The sequence below is a fragment of the Gobio gobio genome (genome assembly GCF_949357685.1).
Source record: "Gobio gobio genome assembly, chromosome: 11".
Lineage (NCBI taxonomy): Eukaryota > Metazoa > Chordata > Actinopteri > Cypriniformes > Gobionidae > Gobio > Gobio gobio.
Window position 1 is genome coordinate 15,647,892 of NC_137104.1, and position 18,540 is coordinate 15,666,431.

Below are 18,540 nucleotides of genomic sequence, written 5' to 3' on the forward strand. Positions count from 1 at the left end.
AGACACGTTGACCTGACCATGTTTTGCTTAAGTGTTTTTTCTTTAATTGCTAATGCGACCTTTTACACCACAGACTGAACAAAATGAAGCACTGCTTGGTCATTGGTTGACCTAAATTGGTAGTATTTAATTGTGTACTTAAATTGAACAGCTGATTGGTTGATTGTAATCCATTACATCCCTTTATAAAGTTATCTGACATTATCAAGATGAATTTGTTTATGACACAGTTTAACTCTGTTCTTGATATGTTGTATTACCATTTTCTAAACTATAGCGAATAAACTGTGATAATGTGAGAAAATGTTGAAGGTGCCTGAATACATTTTGGTTCGACTGTATAGCGATAAATATAAATAAGGAATAACATGTCTTCAAAAACCAGTAGGAATTATGCCTTTCAGAAAAGAAAATGCAAACTCTACTTGAACAATCTATGATGAGAATGTGTACGAGAATTAAAAAAAAGGCAAATCTTTGACATAACAGAATGAGCATCTTTCGTCAGAGAACAGCATCTGCAAAATCCCTCTGGGGTTTTTTTTTTAGCCTTAAATAAACACGGACGGCCCCTGAGAGCAGTTGAAATAAAAATCTACCATTTAATTTTCATTTTAACCACCCCAGCCTTAAACTTCAGGAACTCAACACTTCAGTCAAGAGAGAGCTTAAGCGCTGAGAGTGGACTATTCACATCATGATGGATTGAGAAGATGAGCTTGACAATTGTGACGGGAGAAGCTTTTAAAAAGCTGGCTCAGGCACAATTGATAAGCGCATCTCCTCAATCCATTGGGATGTCACAGTTGCCAATGGATCTGTTCAATAAAATTGATATCACAATTGAAGACATTATCTTAATCTGATGTGATAGCCTACCACACTTGTCAAATGCATTGTTCTATCACAATTAAACACAGCTTCTTAATCCCAATTGTCAAACGCGTCTTCTCACACTTGTTTTATCAACATTTTTGAATCCATTGCGGTGTCACAATGTTCTGCCTGTCTCACGCCAGATGTTTACCTGTGCTTGTAATCCAACAATTGATCAAATTTGCAGCGCGTGAGAAAGCTCGCGGACTGGCCAGCAACAATCCTCAAGCTTATTAGAGACGTTAGTGTGTTTACAGACGGAGGTGATATTGCATTCGGCCAACAGCTGACATGCCAGTTAATGTTTAACTGGTTGACTTCATACATTAGGCTACTATGGATGTTATTAAATGTCTGTCAGAAAAACATTCTTCTGAAAAAGAAAACGACGAATAATACATCTAAAATCTGCATTAAAATTCGTATATAAAAGACAAGCAAGGCTATAAACTCGTACTGAGCCCGTGAGATTGTAGACAGAGCTATATCTAGGCTATATTCACAATATTACAATCTACAGCGACAAATACAGTCTTTTCCCATCTCGCACAACATGCCCCTTTAGTTACGGGAAAAAAGACCAGGTAAGAATATCTCAAAACGAGAAAGATTTTATTATGATATAAAATGCAGATGAAATTCATACGCGTGACATGAGAGAAACGCTTCGTATGAGCGTTGTTTATTTGTTGTTTACTATAGAGTCAGCCCCTGTTAAACGTCATTTTTTTTGTTAAGATTTACAGCAACAATTACGACAGTAGCCTAAGTGACCGTTTAACTTTTTATGGGGAAATGTGTATTGTTGGTGATATACGCTTTACATTGCGGACAATATTAAGCAATGTGGGCAAAATGAAACGAGTTATAAAAATATTCTGCGAAAGAAAAATGACCAATTGTTTGTCATTAACCCAAACGCACAATAAAACATGCTAATAAAATGAATAAAAGTGGCTAAATTGCAAAGACTAAGTATTCACCTGGGATCAAGAGGAAAAAATATGAAGATAACTGCGCGACTTACACTGAAAAGAGGTAGAAATTCCCACCATGCGTAACGGCGTTGTGAGAGAAAAAAAATTAATTTCCTGTCCTCGACTCCGGTCGATATATTAGTGATGTTTCTCAGTCATAAACGTGTACTTCCAAGACGAAGAAGAAAATGTGTCCGTCAAACTCCAGTGCACAGCTCTAGAAACGCTCCAGTGTGCTGAAGGGCAGTGAGCTCGAGGCTCGGATGAAGCTCAACCTGACAAGCGGATGATGCTGTGTGTGTGTGTGTGTGTGTGTGTGTGTCTCAAGCTCAACTCATTTAGTGCGGCGTTTTCCTTCAACTGTCCGAGTACATGAACACGAAACACACGAAAACGTTTGATCCTGGTGTGCGACAAGAGTCAGAAATTCTTCGAGAACAGCGAAGTAGTGATGAAAACGGTTTCTTGCGAAGAGCTTCTAACGCCCGCCCGGCTGCTTAGAGAAGCTGTGGTACTTTGCCTCTAGTCGGCGAGCTTCGGCGGGAAACCCAGGTGCAGAGTAGGCGGGGCTTTCTCTAGCGTGGGCGGGACATGATACAACAGGCATAGATATAAATGTGTTCAGGTTTATGGGATAAACAGCATTTAGAGCGGGCCGTAAGAGATTATATGAGAAAGGGATGGGATAATAATGGATAAGGCTTGTTGTGGTCTCTTTGTCACACAGCTTGCGGTAACTTAAGGCAAACACTGGCCCATATAAGCCCTGTTACACCTGGTATAAACATCTGTTAGGACAGCACTAAATACTACAGAGGCCATTTCCACTTTAGAGTAATTAAAAAAAAAATATGACAACATTTAAAAGAAGAAATAAAATCACACTGTGAGATTTTAAAGGGATAGTTCACCCAAATATAAAAATTCTGTTATGAACACAAAAGAAGATATTTTGAAGAATGTCAGAAACCAAACAGTTGATGGACCCCATTTTCCTATGGAAGTCAATGGGGTCCATCTGCTTTTTAATTTTGGTCACCAAAATTCTTCAAAATATCTTCTTTTGTATTTAGCAGAAGAAAGAAATGTATACAGGTTTGGAACAACTCAATGGAAAGTAATTGATGACAGAATCTTCATTTTTGGGTGAACTATCCATTAAAAATGTGCCCTAGAATGAGTAGGAACAATATTTTAAATTGTTCTCTGATATCTACATAGAGGGTATGGGACTTATTTTAGGGCAAAAATTGTCCAGATATGGTTTTACAGGTCCCAAGAATGAAATTGTCTGTTCTTGCCTTATTTGGAAGGGTCATGAATATTAATGTCGAGTTCTGCTCTGATTGGCTGTTTCACTGTGCAGCTAATTTCAGTAGCTTCAGTGCCAACAAACACATGATGACAATGGAGAGATTATGCATCCAACCTTATATGTTTGATCCTGTTTCTGACGAAGATGTAGATTTTGAGGAACAACCAATTGTTTTGAGATTGGAAATGGACGCTTCTGAGTGGTAAGTTTAGTCTTTATTTTCAGTATGAACCTGCAAAACGTAACATCAGTACTATAACTTCAGCCTACATGTGAACTAGCATATAACATTAACTTTAACATTACACGTTAACTACTCATAACGTCAGCAGTCACAACTTTGTTTTTAGCATTGTAAAATTATTTTATTGTAATGCGCCAATGTATGATTTTACAATGATAGCTTGTTCACTTTGTATCACAAACTCTAAACAGCGAACTGGGTAGCGTGTAAATATATTGTTTGTACAGTGCAGTAAAGTTTTTTTTTAACACCTTGACTAGATGCCTTGTCAAATGACTATCGTTTCAACTTAAGTGGTGGAGAAGGCGACGTTAGCTAGAAGGATAGAGTGAGATATAAGCATCTAAACTAACATAGTTAGCTAGTTGTGTTGATGAAATATAGGCTAAATTATAATTCTATCTGACAAAAGGGGTTGTCTATGTATCTACGGTTGTATTTTGTAAATTTATATGACAACACTGGCAGGAAATAATATTAAACTTTATCATTTGACATTTGTCAAACTGTTATGTATGCTACTTGGAGTTTCCTATTGTTACTGTACTAGCATCTTGCATTGGATCTAGACAACACAGGGGATATTATCGTTAAAGTTGTCTCACTAAGATCCTTTCAATTTAATCAGAAATTGTTTAGACAGTCAATAAGTGGATAAAATCACTACTTACTGCTTGCGGGAATATAGTTTGAATTTCCGCTTCTCCAGTATCAGACGCTGAGCGAAACCTGTTTGATATTGTCCCAGGTTAGAAAAACTGTCCATGGTGAAATGGGCAGAGCAAACGAACAATTCTGAATTAAATTGTTGCGGTATCCAGTTATAGATAAACATCAACCATTTCCATGATCTGCCATTTTCGCTATCCTCGCTTGACACTTGTTTATTCACAATACCTGCAGAACTTCCGATTATTCGGCTGTGCAGTTCCGCCTGGCCTTGAACATGTGCTGGCATATGCAAATGCTGGGGGCGTACATATTAATGATCCCGACTGTTGCGTAACAGTCGGTGTTATGTTGAGATTCGCCTATTTTTCTGTGATGTTTTTCACGCACAAGATTTACATATGAAGGAGGAAGCAATGGTGTTTGAGACTCAGAGTATGTGATGTCCATGTACTGAACTCTTGTTATTCAACTATGCCACGGTTAATTACATTTTTCATTCTAGGGCACCTTTAAGTTGCAATTGTGTATATACACTCACCTAAAGGATTATTAGGAACACCATACTAATACTGTGTTTGACCCCCTTTCGCCTTCAGAACTGCCTTAATTCTACATGGCATTGATTCAACAAGGTGCTGAAAGCATTCTTTAGAAATGTTGGCCCATATTGATACGATAGCATCTTGCAGTTGATGGAGATTTGTGAGATGCACATCCAGGGCACGAAGCTCCCGTTCCACCACATCCCAAAGATGCTCTATTGGGTTGAGATCTGGTGACTGTGGGGGCCATTTTAGTACAGTGAACTCATTGTCATGTTCAAGAAACCAATTTGAAATGATTCGAGCTTTGTGACATGGTGCATTATCCTGCTGGAAGTAGCCATCAGAGGATGGGTACATGGTGGTCATAAAGGGATGGACATGGTCAGAAACAATGCTCAGGTAGGCTGTGGCATTTAAACGATGCCTAATTGGCACTAAGGGGCCTAAAGTGTGCCAAGAAAACATCCCCCACACCATTACACCACCACCAGCCTGCACAGTGGTAACAAGGCATGATGGATCCATGTTCTCATTATGTTTACGCCAAATTCTGACTCTGTCTCAACAGAAATCGAGACTCATCAGACCAAGCAACATTTTTCCAGTCTTCAGCTGTCCAATTTTGGTGAGCTCGTGCAAATTGTAGCCTCTTTTTCCTATTTGTAGTGGAGATGAGTGGTACCCGGTGGGGTCTTCTGCTGTTGTAGCCCATCCGCCTCAAGGTTGTGAATGTTGTGGCTTCACAAATGCTTTGCTGCATACCTCGGTTGTAACGAGTGGTTATTTCAGTCAAAGTTGCTCTTCTATCAGCTTGAATCCGTCACCCCATTCTCCTCTGACCTCTAGCATCAACAAGGCATTTTCGCCCACAGGACTGCCGCATACTAGATGTTTTTCCCTTTTCACACCATTCTTTGTAAACCCTAGAAATGGTTGTGCATGAAAATCCCAGTAACTGAGCAGATTGTGAAATACTCAGACCGGCCCGTCTGGCACCAACAACCATGCCATGCTCAAAATTACTTAAATAACCTTTCTTTCCCATTCTGACATTCAGTTTGGAGTTCAGGAGATTGTCTTGACCAGGACCTCTCCCCTAAATGCATTGAAGCAACTGCCATGTGATTGGTTGATTAGATAATTGCATTAATGAGAAATTGAACAGGTGTTCCTAATAATCCTTTAGGTGAGTGTATATCCAAAGTAATATATGAAGTCGACCTACAGTGTTGTGTTGGATCTGCAAGCTATATACTCTAAGATAATGAATTTACTGAGCATGTGAGATTGTAGACAGAGCCCATTGACCATAGTCACAAAACAATCTACTCAGAATATTACAATCTACAGTGACAAATACAGTCTTTTTGCCATGTCCCTTTAGTTACGGAAAAAAAAGAATAGATAAGACATTAATCGTTCATAATTTTTGGAGAGAAATAGAGCAGACACTGAACAATGAAACTTTCTAATGTGCATGTAAAAACTCTGCGTTTGTGCACACTATCAAATGCATTATATATATATATATATATATATATATATATATATATATATATATATATATATATATATATATATATATATATATATATATATATATATATATATGAAAGCCAATGCGTTCGACTATGTTCAAACGATATTTGTTAAAAAAAATCATTTTCTTTCGGCTTAAATAATAAATGACAATGTTCTTCAGTACAGGTACTCCCAGTGACGAATCAAAACAAAAGTGTTCAAAGGAGACATGGAAACACATTGTAAACAGCAATGTTACTCAACTGACCACTTGTGATTGGATCACCCGAGATCAGGTGTAAACAGGGCCATGGATATCCCCAACGTCCCCCTAAGCCAAAAAAAACAAAAAACAAGATAGATTTGTAGTCAATCAATATGAGTTTTTCAATGACCCCTTCTTCAACTTTTACATTTGGTCCCCCCTCAATCTGGAATATTTGGTTACATCCTTGGGCAAACACTTCCCCGACCATCTGGACTTCATCTCGGCCCGCCGAGCCAGGAAAAGCAGAAGCGCCGTTTACAGCCCGATGATAACAACCTCTTTCACACAGACGCCGTTCATGAAGTTAATGCGTCGCAGACTCTCTCTCTCTCAAATCTCGCTTTTAACCCCAACTCGACCCATATGTTGTATGCTTCAAGTGAGATATGTATATATGGGGCTTATTTTACAATAAGGTTCTGCAACAAGATTATGAAATCATTCTGGCAGCTACCATCAACTTGGCCGTAGCCCAAAAATGTGATGTCTTGTACTCATGTTAACAATGTTTTCCTCTTGTTTCAGTTACTCAAATGAGGATTTATTTGTGTAATTGCATAGAATGAGCTTCATTCTGGGTATTTATTTTCTCATTTGAGTAGTTACGGTTTCTCAGAGATGATGAAAAGTCTGGAATTCTGACAAGGCTTCTCTCACCGGAGTTCGGGGATGTGCAGGTTTGAGCCTTTGTTCCTCTCAAACAAAGACAACTCGGTGAGATGCCTCTCAATTTGGGAGCCTGCGAGCCGCCGGCTGAATGAAACACGCTTGTGTCAGATCAGCACAAACAGACCCGACCCTCTGTTATCACAAGGACTCAATCCGATCTTTTTTGTGCACAGCGTGCGTTAGAGAAAAGCTTCTTGTGGCAATCACAGGGCAACATCTTGACACCGGAGGCAAAAGGATGGTGGTTTAGGAAACCTGCAGGGGCACGAGCGGGTGTCGTGTCCACTGATAACAGAACAAGAGACCAGGAAACACACAGTGCTGTTTTTGCCGCTGGGGTTCCTGAAAGTTAGCCGCCCTGGGCGACGGGCCGCACACACACAGGATACCTCGCCTCTGCTGAGGGAAAAACATGCTGGGTCTGACACACACAAACGGCCACACAGACTTCCTGCATTTCCCCACCTACGGGTCAGCCACCTGTGGCATGCATGCAAACACGCTGAATCAAGCCACTGTCTGGGAGCTCTAAAACAACAGTAAGACATATGCTAATGGTGTGTGTTGACATTGTGCAACTCATTTATATTTACTAATTAATTTAGCAGTCACTTGAGGAATACAACAAAGCGATTCATTTTTAAGAAGGAATTAACTTGTATAAAAAAGTTTGCATATGTTTTTTTGATCATATTTAATGCATCAGGCTTTTTTATATTTGAGAAAATGGAGCTCATACTCAAGGAGGAAAAAAAAACACTTCAGTTTTATTCAGATGCCTCAACTGAGCAAAATCTGCAATTTGGTGCAATTGTTGTTATTGATATGGGCAACCAGAGACTCACCGCACCTCAAAAAAATGATCTAAGTGAGGTGCGTAGACCAAAAATCAAAACAGGAACAAGATTTAAAAGAGCTTTTCTCAATGCCTAATGAACAATACTCCGTACAAGAGCCATCTTAATATTAGAAGTCATGTTAATCACGTGATAAAATCACATGACAAACCAAACCAAGATATGCTGCATTCACGCCATGTGACGTTCTATTCGGAGATGTTCACGTCCTCAGACTGGGACTTATGTGTTTCTATGGCAAGGCAACACAATTAAAGCCTAAGTGAATCAGCAGCGTTCAGGTGGTACAGTGGTCATGTGGTACAGGTAGGAGCTCTTCGAAAATTCCCATCTGTAATTATGAGCTCTATGAGGACATGAGCACTTTTTGCAAGTTGAAATCTCGTAATTACGGTAATTGCAACATGATGTGAATGCTCCTATACCAACGGAACAACATACATAATGCATGAAATAAGCTCACTAGACGTTTAAGATGAAAACCAATAAAGAATTCCCAAAAATTATAAATTAAAAGACATTTTTTGTGAAAGACAAAAATAACCAAACAACAATAATCACCAACCTATTTTATAACAAAAATTGTCAACATACTGCTCCCCCAAAAATGATCAAAATGATATACTATAAAAATGATAAATACTCAGACAACCAATGAATACAACATGTATACAAGCAAATATATGATTGCCCATCATCTCGCAATTGTTGGGTTTCCTCATTTCTAGAGTGTGCTGGCTCTTTTGAATCTTGTTCCTGAGTGAAATGGGCAAAAAAGTAAGTCTGATATCTTGTATGACAGGCATGCTTGTAATGTAGATCAGTGGAATCTTCATAACAGTAAAGCAGACTACTTACATAAAATGCAAATAAATATCAGTTGTCACTCTGTATCTCCCAATAACAGCCTATGTCTTAGGGTATGTTTACACAACAATGATGTTTTTCACGTACAGACGATGTCAAAACAATCCCCATTCACACGGATTCACAAAAACAATTAAAATGCAGTATTATGCATGCCAGGCCAGTAACTTGGCGTCAATGTCACTTTGTTAAAAAAAAAAAAAAAAAAACTAAGCACCTGAAAAACTTGGTTTGCATTGAACACACTTCCTTTTATCAGTCATGTGAAAATGTTAGGACACCCTATTGAATTCCATGGTTTTCTTTATTAGGACATAACAAATCATCTAGTGCTTAGCAGGTCTTAAAATTGGGAAAATAAAACCTCAGATGAACTACAACACTGTGTCATTATTTATTTAGCAAAAATAAAGTCAAGATGGAAAAACCATGGGTGACAAAGTTAGGACACCCTACCATTCAATTGCCTGTAGATCCACTTTTAGCAGCAATAACTTGAAGTAATACTTTTCTGCATGATTTATAAGCATCTCACATCATTCTGGAGGAATTTCGGTCCACTCTTTACTACATTGCTTCAGTTTGTTGAGGTTCGTGGGCATTTGTTAATGCACAGCTCTTGTCACACCCTTTCAGTCAGGATGAGGTCTGGACTTCGAATGGGTCATTGCAACACCTTCATTCTTTTCTTTTTCAGCCATTCTGTTGATTGGCTGGTGATCTTCAGATCATTGTCCGGTTGCATGACCCAATTTTAGCCAAGCTTTAGCTATCGGACAGTCTCGCATTTGACTCTAGAATACTTTGGTATACAGAGGAGTTCATGGTGGTCGACTCAATGACTGTGAGGTGCCCAGGTCCTGTGGCTACAAAACAAGTCCAAAATCATCACCCATTGTATGAGGTGTTTGCACTGATATGCTCTTTTGGTGTTCACCAAACTTGGCGCTGTGCATTATGGCCAAACATCTCCACTTTGGTCTCATCTGTCCAAAGGAAATAGTTCTAGAAGTCTTATGGTTTATTCAGATGCAACATTGCAAACCTAAGCAGTGCTGCCATGTTTTTTTTTTTAGAGAGAAGAGGCTTTCTCCTGGCAACCCTTCCAAACATGCCATACTTGACCCACTTTTTCTAATTGTACTGTCATGAACTTTAACATTTAACATGATAACTGAGGCCTGTAGAGTGTGAGGTGTAGTTCTTGGGTTGTCTGCAATTTTTCTGAGCAATACACAGTCTGATCTTGGAGTGAATTTGCTGGGACGTCCACTCATGTGAAGATTGGTGTCTGTTTTGAAAGTTATAAAGTATCTTATCTAAATCCTTAATCACCTTAAGAGGTAGGGGTGGGAATCTTTTACCATCTCACGATTCAATTCGATTCCGATTCTTGAGGCCACGATTCGATTCATAATCGATTTTCGATTCAAAAAGATTTTCGATTCAAAACGATTCGATTTTATCCATAATGATTTCTAATCAGGTTTCTGATCATGATCTACTCTCATCTGCTTTGCTATACAATGACAAACGGATACATTAAAGTGTCTTTTTCACATTTATTAAGTTCAATTCTCAGGAAAGTGCCTTTTATCAAAAACATTGTCTGGTTCTCAATTGCTACTCATTAGTAGCTAGCTATAAAATAAGTTGGAACAAAAATAAAGTGCTTCTTCAAAATACAAAATGGTTGAAAATAGATGCATTTCCCAGGAAAGTTGCCTTTTACCACAAATATCATGTAGAACACAACAGGTGAAGACAAAAAAAATCTATATTTCACAGTCAGACAAAGTAACTTAAAGAATAACAAGTTATGAAAATAAAGTGCTGGGAGTTTCGTGAAACACTGCAGTGTGCGTTGGTCTGCAGATGGCGGCTGACTCTGCTCCGTGTCGCTGAGCTCAGGATGACGATACAGATCCACTTTGGCGGCACGACTGAAGCATGGTGTTGTGACGCTTCCCCTCATGTGTATGTTGATGGGCGTTCCTCAAGGTCACCGCTATGTGTGTGCGTTTGAACCAGCGGGGAATCAAAAACAAAGGACCGGCGAGAGACTTCCCTCCGTCTCCATGTGCTCTACTTCTATTGGATAGTCGCGTCGCGTTCAACGGATTCATTTGCATAAAGTTGAGCTTCGGCCAGCTTTTTTGACGCGCGGCATTTGTTCAAATGCAGCGCCGCCTTCCCGGAATGCTTTGCGCGTTAAAGTCGCTTGACGTCACCCATAGGAATAAAGTGGAGTGCGGCGCGACAGAAGTGTTGCACGGACAAGTGGATCAGCACCTTGATGCCTAGTAATATGAGCCCGCGCATTTGTTGTGCTGCTGAAGTACTTGGTCTTCATTTTGCAAAGCTTGCACACTGTGTGTGTCATGTCCAGCGCAGTGCTTCCAGGCATTCGGTAAAAACCGAAATGACGCCAAACTTTAGCTTTAAGTGAAGACGGGGCTGGTTGGATCTCCCTCTCATCCATATTTGCTTCCTCTCTGTTTTAGTGATTTGCCGCTCGCGTTCAAAAACTGGCTGCGTGGTGACGTCCGGACGTCGCGTATAGGCTAGTTACAAAACGGACGCGAACAGCCAGCTGATTTTATTAATTTATTAAATCGATTCTTGGACATTTCAGATCGATTCTGAATCGTTGCAAATGAGAATCTAGATTCTTCTGTGAATCGATTTTTTGGCACACCCCTATTAAGAGGTACATCTAATGATAAAGCTGTATATACTGTACAGATCTAGATATACCTTCCGATATTACCTTCAATAATACCCTCCCAATTTTTGATATAACTAAGCGCATGACTGACCAAAAATGCCATTGTCGTGTAAATTAATAGCCAAAACTACTCATAAAAAGTTTTCAGTTTTTTAGTTGAAAGCGGTGCCACGTAAGCAGCCCCTCAGTAAGACTTAGTTTTATGAATAAAGAGCACAAAACAAAATAACAGAATAAAAGCAGAGTGATGAAATATTGGATTTTTAAAACGTTTAAAACTCCAGAGTGCCTCATGCAGTTTAATCCTCCATTGGAGTTGCTATTATCCTTAATGGAAAATAACGTCAATATCAACTGAAAGTGCACACTTTACTGTTGTGTCCTATTTTTGCTCTTTTAAATTTTGCACTGCACTGTCCAATGTTTTGCAAAGCAAATGAAATTTATTATTGACAAGGATGCACAAGTTAACTCTACGGCCACAAAATTGTTTCTGCAAAAGTCATGACTTCATAAGAGATTTTTCTTGCAAACAGAGAGTGCAGGCGCACGGTTCACTTGGCATATTATTGAATTCAAATTCCGTCTGGCAGCTCCCTTTTCCTGAGAGTGAAGGGGAGAATCTAAGTGGGAAGAAATTGACAAGCGCTTCTACCTCTGCGATAATGTAATTAGCGGGCCGTTCTCCAGAGCTTCACCTAATTCTCCAACCCAAGTTCTTGTCAGAAGGCTGTATATTACTGGATGATGTTTCACACCTTCCCTTTTCTCCACAAATCACACTTGCCTTTACATTTACTTCTTGAAAAAAAATCTCTCAGACAATTCCTCAGATAAATCAACCAACAGACCTCTCTTTGTGTAAATGAAAATATGGAGGGAAGCAATACAGTGCAGTCTTGCTCTTGGGTATCTCGTAAGGCAGATCAGTCCAAAGTGGCAGATATATAAGTCTCTTAATGCTGAAGTTTGGGGATCTGGGGGCGTCCTCGGTTGCTGGGATCTGTACAGTTCTTTTTGAAGTGCACACATGTGAAAAACACATCTTAGTGCCTTCAACCAACCCAGCTCCCATCGGCAATAAAAGTTGACAGACAAGATATATGAAGTGTAACGTTGCCCTGCCTGTCAGTCACAGATGCATAAACACACTCAACACACAGTCTTTCTGAACTTCGCTCCTTGAAATATGTCCCAGTCGTTGTGCCATGAGAATGAAAGACAGTGTATTGATTTGCCCAGACCTGCCTTGTTTCAACAACTGGAAGTGCTCTCAGTCAAATGGATTTCCCACACATCAGGAGAAGCTTGTCTGTAAAGTAGACAAATTAAGAAGCCAGAAAGAGGAAGCATAAACACACTCTGGCCTACAGTACATATGAGGACACCGGATGACACCCCTTGCACACACATTTGAAACATTAGATAAACAAGGTAGCTAAGGCCTGCTTTTGGAATAGTGTGTGTTTGCCTCAGGAGAAGACATCAACATACAAGAATCACCTCAGTGAAATGGAATATTAACAAATGTGTTTTTAACAAGGGAGCATTTTGAGCTTGTGTTTACAGGCTTGGCCTACCTTGATTCACAAACTAAATGAAGCAAAATGTTATGAGGTTCTCAACAGACACAAAACTTGGGAGTCACCATTGTAACCCATTTTAATTCTATAATCGGACATATTTAAAAATGGAACAAGATATTTAAAGAAAGAAAAAAAAGGTAGGGCAGGACTTTATCCACCAATTCATTGGAACATGAAAAGTCGGTGTTACATAGAAAAATCTTGTGAGGGGGGTTTGAAAAAGAGGGATTGGTGACAGCATTCATGGCTCAGGTTTGATTGATTTGCATCAAAAATGGGAACATTTTGGTAATGCCAATGGATAGCTTTCTCCAGGTATTATAGACCTTGATTTTAAAGGCTCCATGAGTCTGATTCTATTGCAAATCGCTTTGCTAATAAAGTGTCTGTTAAGAACATAAATGGTAATTTAATACAATTCTTTAGGCGGAACTTGCTTTGGCTAACTCTAATGTGATGGTGGCTATGCACAGTAGCCATTGGAACAAATGAGCTCTGCAGACGATTTATGTGTGGAGAACATCTGACCCTCAAACTGACTGCTCGAGTCTAGAGACTTCCCACGCGCTACAATTAATGGAAAAGTTCACCCAAAACTGAAAATACTGTCATTATTAATTCATCCTTGTGTGGTTCCAAACACGTTGGACTTTCTTTACTCCCATAGAGCTCTAAAGGTGAATTTTTGAAGAATAGCCACTCTTGGCCACTCAATATAATGAAAGTAAACGCGTACTGGGACTGTCAAACATCAAAAAGCACCATAAAAATATCATTAAAGTATCATAAAAGTAGCCTAAATGAATTGCACACTATATTCCAAGTGTTCTGAAGTCATACGATAGTTTTGTGTGAAGAAAAGACTAAACGTCATTATTCTCTGATATTTTTTCAGGCTGTTAACGGTTGAATCTGAACCCTTGAGTCAGAGAACAAATCATTCAGACGGAATCAACCAACAAAAATGTTATTTCCATTATATTATAAAGTGTAGCCAGGATATTCATCAAAAAGTAAACCATGGAACAAAGTCCTATAGGTTTGGGTCAAAATGAGGGTGAGAAAACGATGACTGCACTTTCATTTTTGGTTAAACTATCTCTTTAAACATGCCATAGTACTTTTTCCACTGCTAGACAGGAGAAACAGAGAAGCAAAGAAAACAGAGACTTTTTTTTGGAAGGAGAGAGCTGTCTCTGGCTGAGGAAAAGAGAAGAGAAAAGTAAAGGAGAGACCAACAGCAGAGGAGTGACACTGCCAAAGGTAGGCCTGATTGGCAGCATCACTTCTCACCATTCATCACACAGGAACTCCAGACTTCCCAAATCCTTCAGCAGATGGAGCGGCCACTCGGTTTAAACACCTGATATGAAGCCATCCGTCATGCTGTAATGCGGCAGTTGGGTCTGCAGCTGGGCCCCCGATACGGTGCGGCGCGGCTCTGCCGGGCTTGGAAAGTAGCCTGAGTGCACCCGTGATGGACTAGAGCCAGGCAGGCTGTACCGCACCACGCTCTCCCCTGATAGCATTCACAGCCCTCCACTGGACCATGGAACAGGTGGATGAGAGAGAGGGAGCGAGAGAGAGAGAAAGAGAGAGAGAGAGAGAGAGAGAGAGAGAGAGAGGGAGAGAGAGAGAGAGAGAGGGAGAGAGAGACAGAGTGACTTCATGCGTAGTGGAGTGAGGGCAAGGTTGAAGCAGAGCGGAGGATAGAAAAATGCACACAGCTTCCTGTGTTGAATACCAATGATTTGAGAACCACAAGAGCTGCACACCAACTCTACACAAATAAATAATCATTACTGTCCTTTAGTCAAGAACAGAAAAAACTGCACTTTTTCATCAAAATAAAACAGGTGCAGATGCTCTGTTCGAAAACCTAGTTAGCCGCCTACTGAGGAAGCATTTTAAGGCAACATGAAAGCTGTTCCAAAAGATAACTTCATTATGCAGCATTGCATATATACGTAATATATATATATATATATATATATATATATATATATATATATATATATATATATATATATATATATATATATATATACACTTCTCTTCGCATTATTTAAAACGCGTTATTATTATAAATGTCTTTGCTGTCTTTTTAATCAGTTTAACGCTTCTTTGCAAGTAATCATTCGCTGCATCCGAAATCGAATTCTTCCTTACTATATAGCATGCGAAAAACAGTACGCCAACAGAGTAATATATCTGAATACAAACAGAAAAACAGTAGGCCAAAATGTTTACTATCCCATGAGGTCCCACGAGAGAAATTATGAATGGAGATGAAGCAACGTAAATGACGCTTGTAGGTCACATGATAATGACAACATGGTGAATGTAGTATGTCCAGAATGGATTACATTTATACTACACACATTCATACAATATAGAACACTTTTTTTAACTGTCGCGAAGTTCTAATCAAGGGCCCAATTTTAACGGTCTGAAGCGCATGGCGCAGGTGCACTTAGGGCGTGTCCGAATCCACTTTTGCTAGTTTAACGATGAAAAAAAGGTCTAAAAGGGTTGTACCTAGTCTCTCAATGAGTCATGGGTGTGTCTTGTGCATAATGTGCAATAAACCAATCAGAATCTCATCTCCCATTCCCTTTAAAAGGCAGTTGTGCTTGCACCATGTCAAATTCGTTATTTACATGACGGAATTTGTGAGCGAAAAGACTGAATGCTTCTCCAGAGAAGAATGTGTGTAATGAGCACGCTGTGCACCCGCCTATAGGCGCATATTACTAACACGCCCTTTAAATAACACAAAAATACCGAAAATTGCTTCACGCTATTGACTTTAGACCAGGTTTTTGTTGGTCAATGGCGCAGCCGTTTTCAGTTGCCTCAAAATAGCAACACGCCAACAATGCGCCTGAACACACCTCGTTTTCAGACCAGCACGCCCAAGGGCGAACAGATGGGCACGAGTGCATTTGCTATTTAAACAACGTGGACGTGAAAATCATAACTGGTCGGGCTTAAACTAGCAAAAACACTTGCGTTGCGCCTGGCGCCGCGTTGTGCTGAGTGTATGATAGGGCCCCAAATGTAGTACCTACTCAGGCAGTACACAATTTTGGATACACCGATTGTTTAAAAAAAATTTTTTTTAGCTTAGCAACATGCTAATGTAAAACTCTATTAAACCCATTTAAGCCCTCCGGCAACTATAGTTGCCGCAGTGTATAGTTGTCATTTTCCTTTTGTAAGTATTTTTCTAGATGTAATTCCATGTTTTATGTCTCAATGACATGCAAGCAAACAACCAAATAAAGGATTTCAAGAAGAAAAAAAGGTATTCACTTCCTTCCTGTCACATGAGGCTGCCAACTTCCTAACCCTACTTCCAGGAAGCATGACAAAGGCAAAACCTGAGGTAATTTTCATGCTACTAATAAGTATTTTTTGTTGACATATTATGTATCTACATAATCATGAAGGTCTCTAGAATCATTCAAACAAAACAAATCTTACAAGAGATCTATTTTGATTACAAAAGTCCAAGCGACAACTATAGTTGACTTTCTAAGTACATATATCATGGGGAAATGGGGTATACTGTGTTTAGTGCATTTTGTTTTCATAATATCCCACCTAAAACATAACTTAACCCTTTAACTGACATCTCTACAGTATACCTTAATTCGATAGGGAATAAATCTGTCAAAAGGAGGAGATGACAGAGCACATTTTCCGTAGCTCTACTGTCCCACCCCTGTATCTGCTGTCCATGGGTGGATGTCAATTTCAGTCAGTCACAAAAAAGGAAGAATGGAAAGAAAAAGAGTTAAAGCATGGGATTAATTGCTGTAGATTTCTCCCTTTTATGATATAAGGGGGAAAATATTGAGGCCCCTTCATCCAGTCTGGATGCGTTTCATTCTAATCGGTCAAAGACCCTTATTATTAGTAGCTTATGATTCCATTATAATGTTGAAATTCCGTCAAGTAATGAGTTTACATTTACATTATTATATGAAATCACCTACAGTCAGCCATTGAATACTATGGGCCTATTTTAGTTTTTTTTGTTTTTAGTTACTTTTTGATACTTTGTTCTGCACTATGTTCCACCACTTTAAGACAAATGAATTAGTCAAGTCAACTTTATTTATATAGCGCTTTTAACAATGCTGATTGTTTCAAAGCTGCTTCACAGTGTTAAACAGGAAAATAATACAACAGAATTTGATTCGGCTGTACCGCTCTGGAGAAAACGGTGATGTCATCAGCTCATTTCAATTATCATAGTGACAATGTGGGCAGATCAGTTATTTAGTTGATGTATTTAATTTAGTTTAGTAATTACATTTATTTGGATATTCAGTTGAACATTTTGTGTCCCCAACTGAGCAAGCCAAGCCAAAGGCGACAGTGGCAAGGAACCAAAACTCCATTAGTTGTTTGTTGTGTTTTCATAATCAAAGATTATAAGATAGATGCAGCTTTTTTCTGTTTGCAAGAGTTTGCATCGAATGTGCTTCGACTTTTATACATAATACATTTGTTTATGAATAAAGTTTGATCTGTTGAAAGCAGTTATTTTGAGTTAGATGCCAAATGTTCTCCTCCTCTTCAAATTTGACATTGAAGGGGTGCATGCAACATATTTGCCCACCGGCAACTATTTGCCGCACATTGAAATATGATTTTCAAGAAGAAAAAGAAAAAAACCCGGGGAAAATAAATGCACAACATGTTCAAACACTATTAACATGACTATATGCTTGAAATCATTCAGAAAAATGTGGGCACAAACGGGTTAAAATCAACCGCAAGTCTAGTTCACCGCAGTGTTCTCAAACTCTCACCTAAGATGCTCCCTGACAGCTCCCTGGCAGCTGACTATGTTGGCAGTGAGTCAACTTTTTGGAACAGAGCTAAGAAAGTCTCTTTTTCTGTATCTCTCACTTTCACACACACATAAGGATTGTATAGTGGATCTCTCATTAGCTGGAGCTCTGCTGCAGGCTCCGTGGAAGCCTTGAGTCTGAGGACTAATTTGTCAACAAAAACAATTAGGGGGAATGATCCGTTACACTGGTTTTAATGAGTACAGTCAGGTCACAACACTAAAAGTGACAATGGAAAGGTCATCACAGCACCACTCAGATGCCCACCCACCCACACACCCACCCACCCATATCAGACTGTGCTGAATGAGCTGATTATGAAAACTGCAATTGTTCAATACTTAAACACAGCATGTCTAAGAGATGTCTAAGAGTTCGTATTCGTAAAGACACAATTTCAGCTATGCATTCAGCTAATAAAAAGAGTCAACGCCACAATCTGCATTTTTTTCATCACTGAGTTCACAAACATTTTATGTGAGAGCTTTGTTTATTTCTATGACCTTGGCGAGGCCTTAGTGGATATCTAATAGAGACAGTGGTTGCTGTA

General features: G+C 39.3%; 1 protein-coding gene across 4 annotated transcripts in view; it reads right to left on the reverse strand.

Annotated features, from left to right (window-relative positions):
- runx1t1 (RUNX1 partner transcriptional co-repressor 1) overlaps window positions 1–2,363 on the reverse strand; it is a 56,430-nt gene extending 54,067 nt beyond the window's left edge. For 3 of the 4 annotated variants that reach the window (XM_079829553.1, XM_079829551.1, XM_079829550.1), the window contains exon 1: window positions 1,904–2,225. In XM_079829553.1, coding sequence (XP_079685679.1) covers window positions 1,904–1,931 — 28 coding nt within the window. In that variant the 5' untranslated portion in view covers window positions 1,932–2,225. Of the gene's footprint in view, window positions 1–1,903 lie in introns of all 4 variants that reach the window. The other variant, XM_079829552.1, reaches the window with a different exon arrangement.
- Window positions 2,364–18,540: the final 16,177 nt, after the last annotated feature.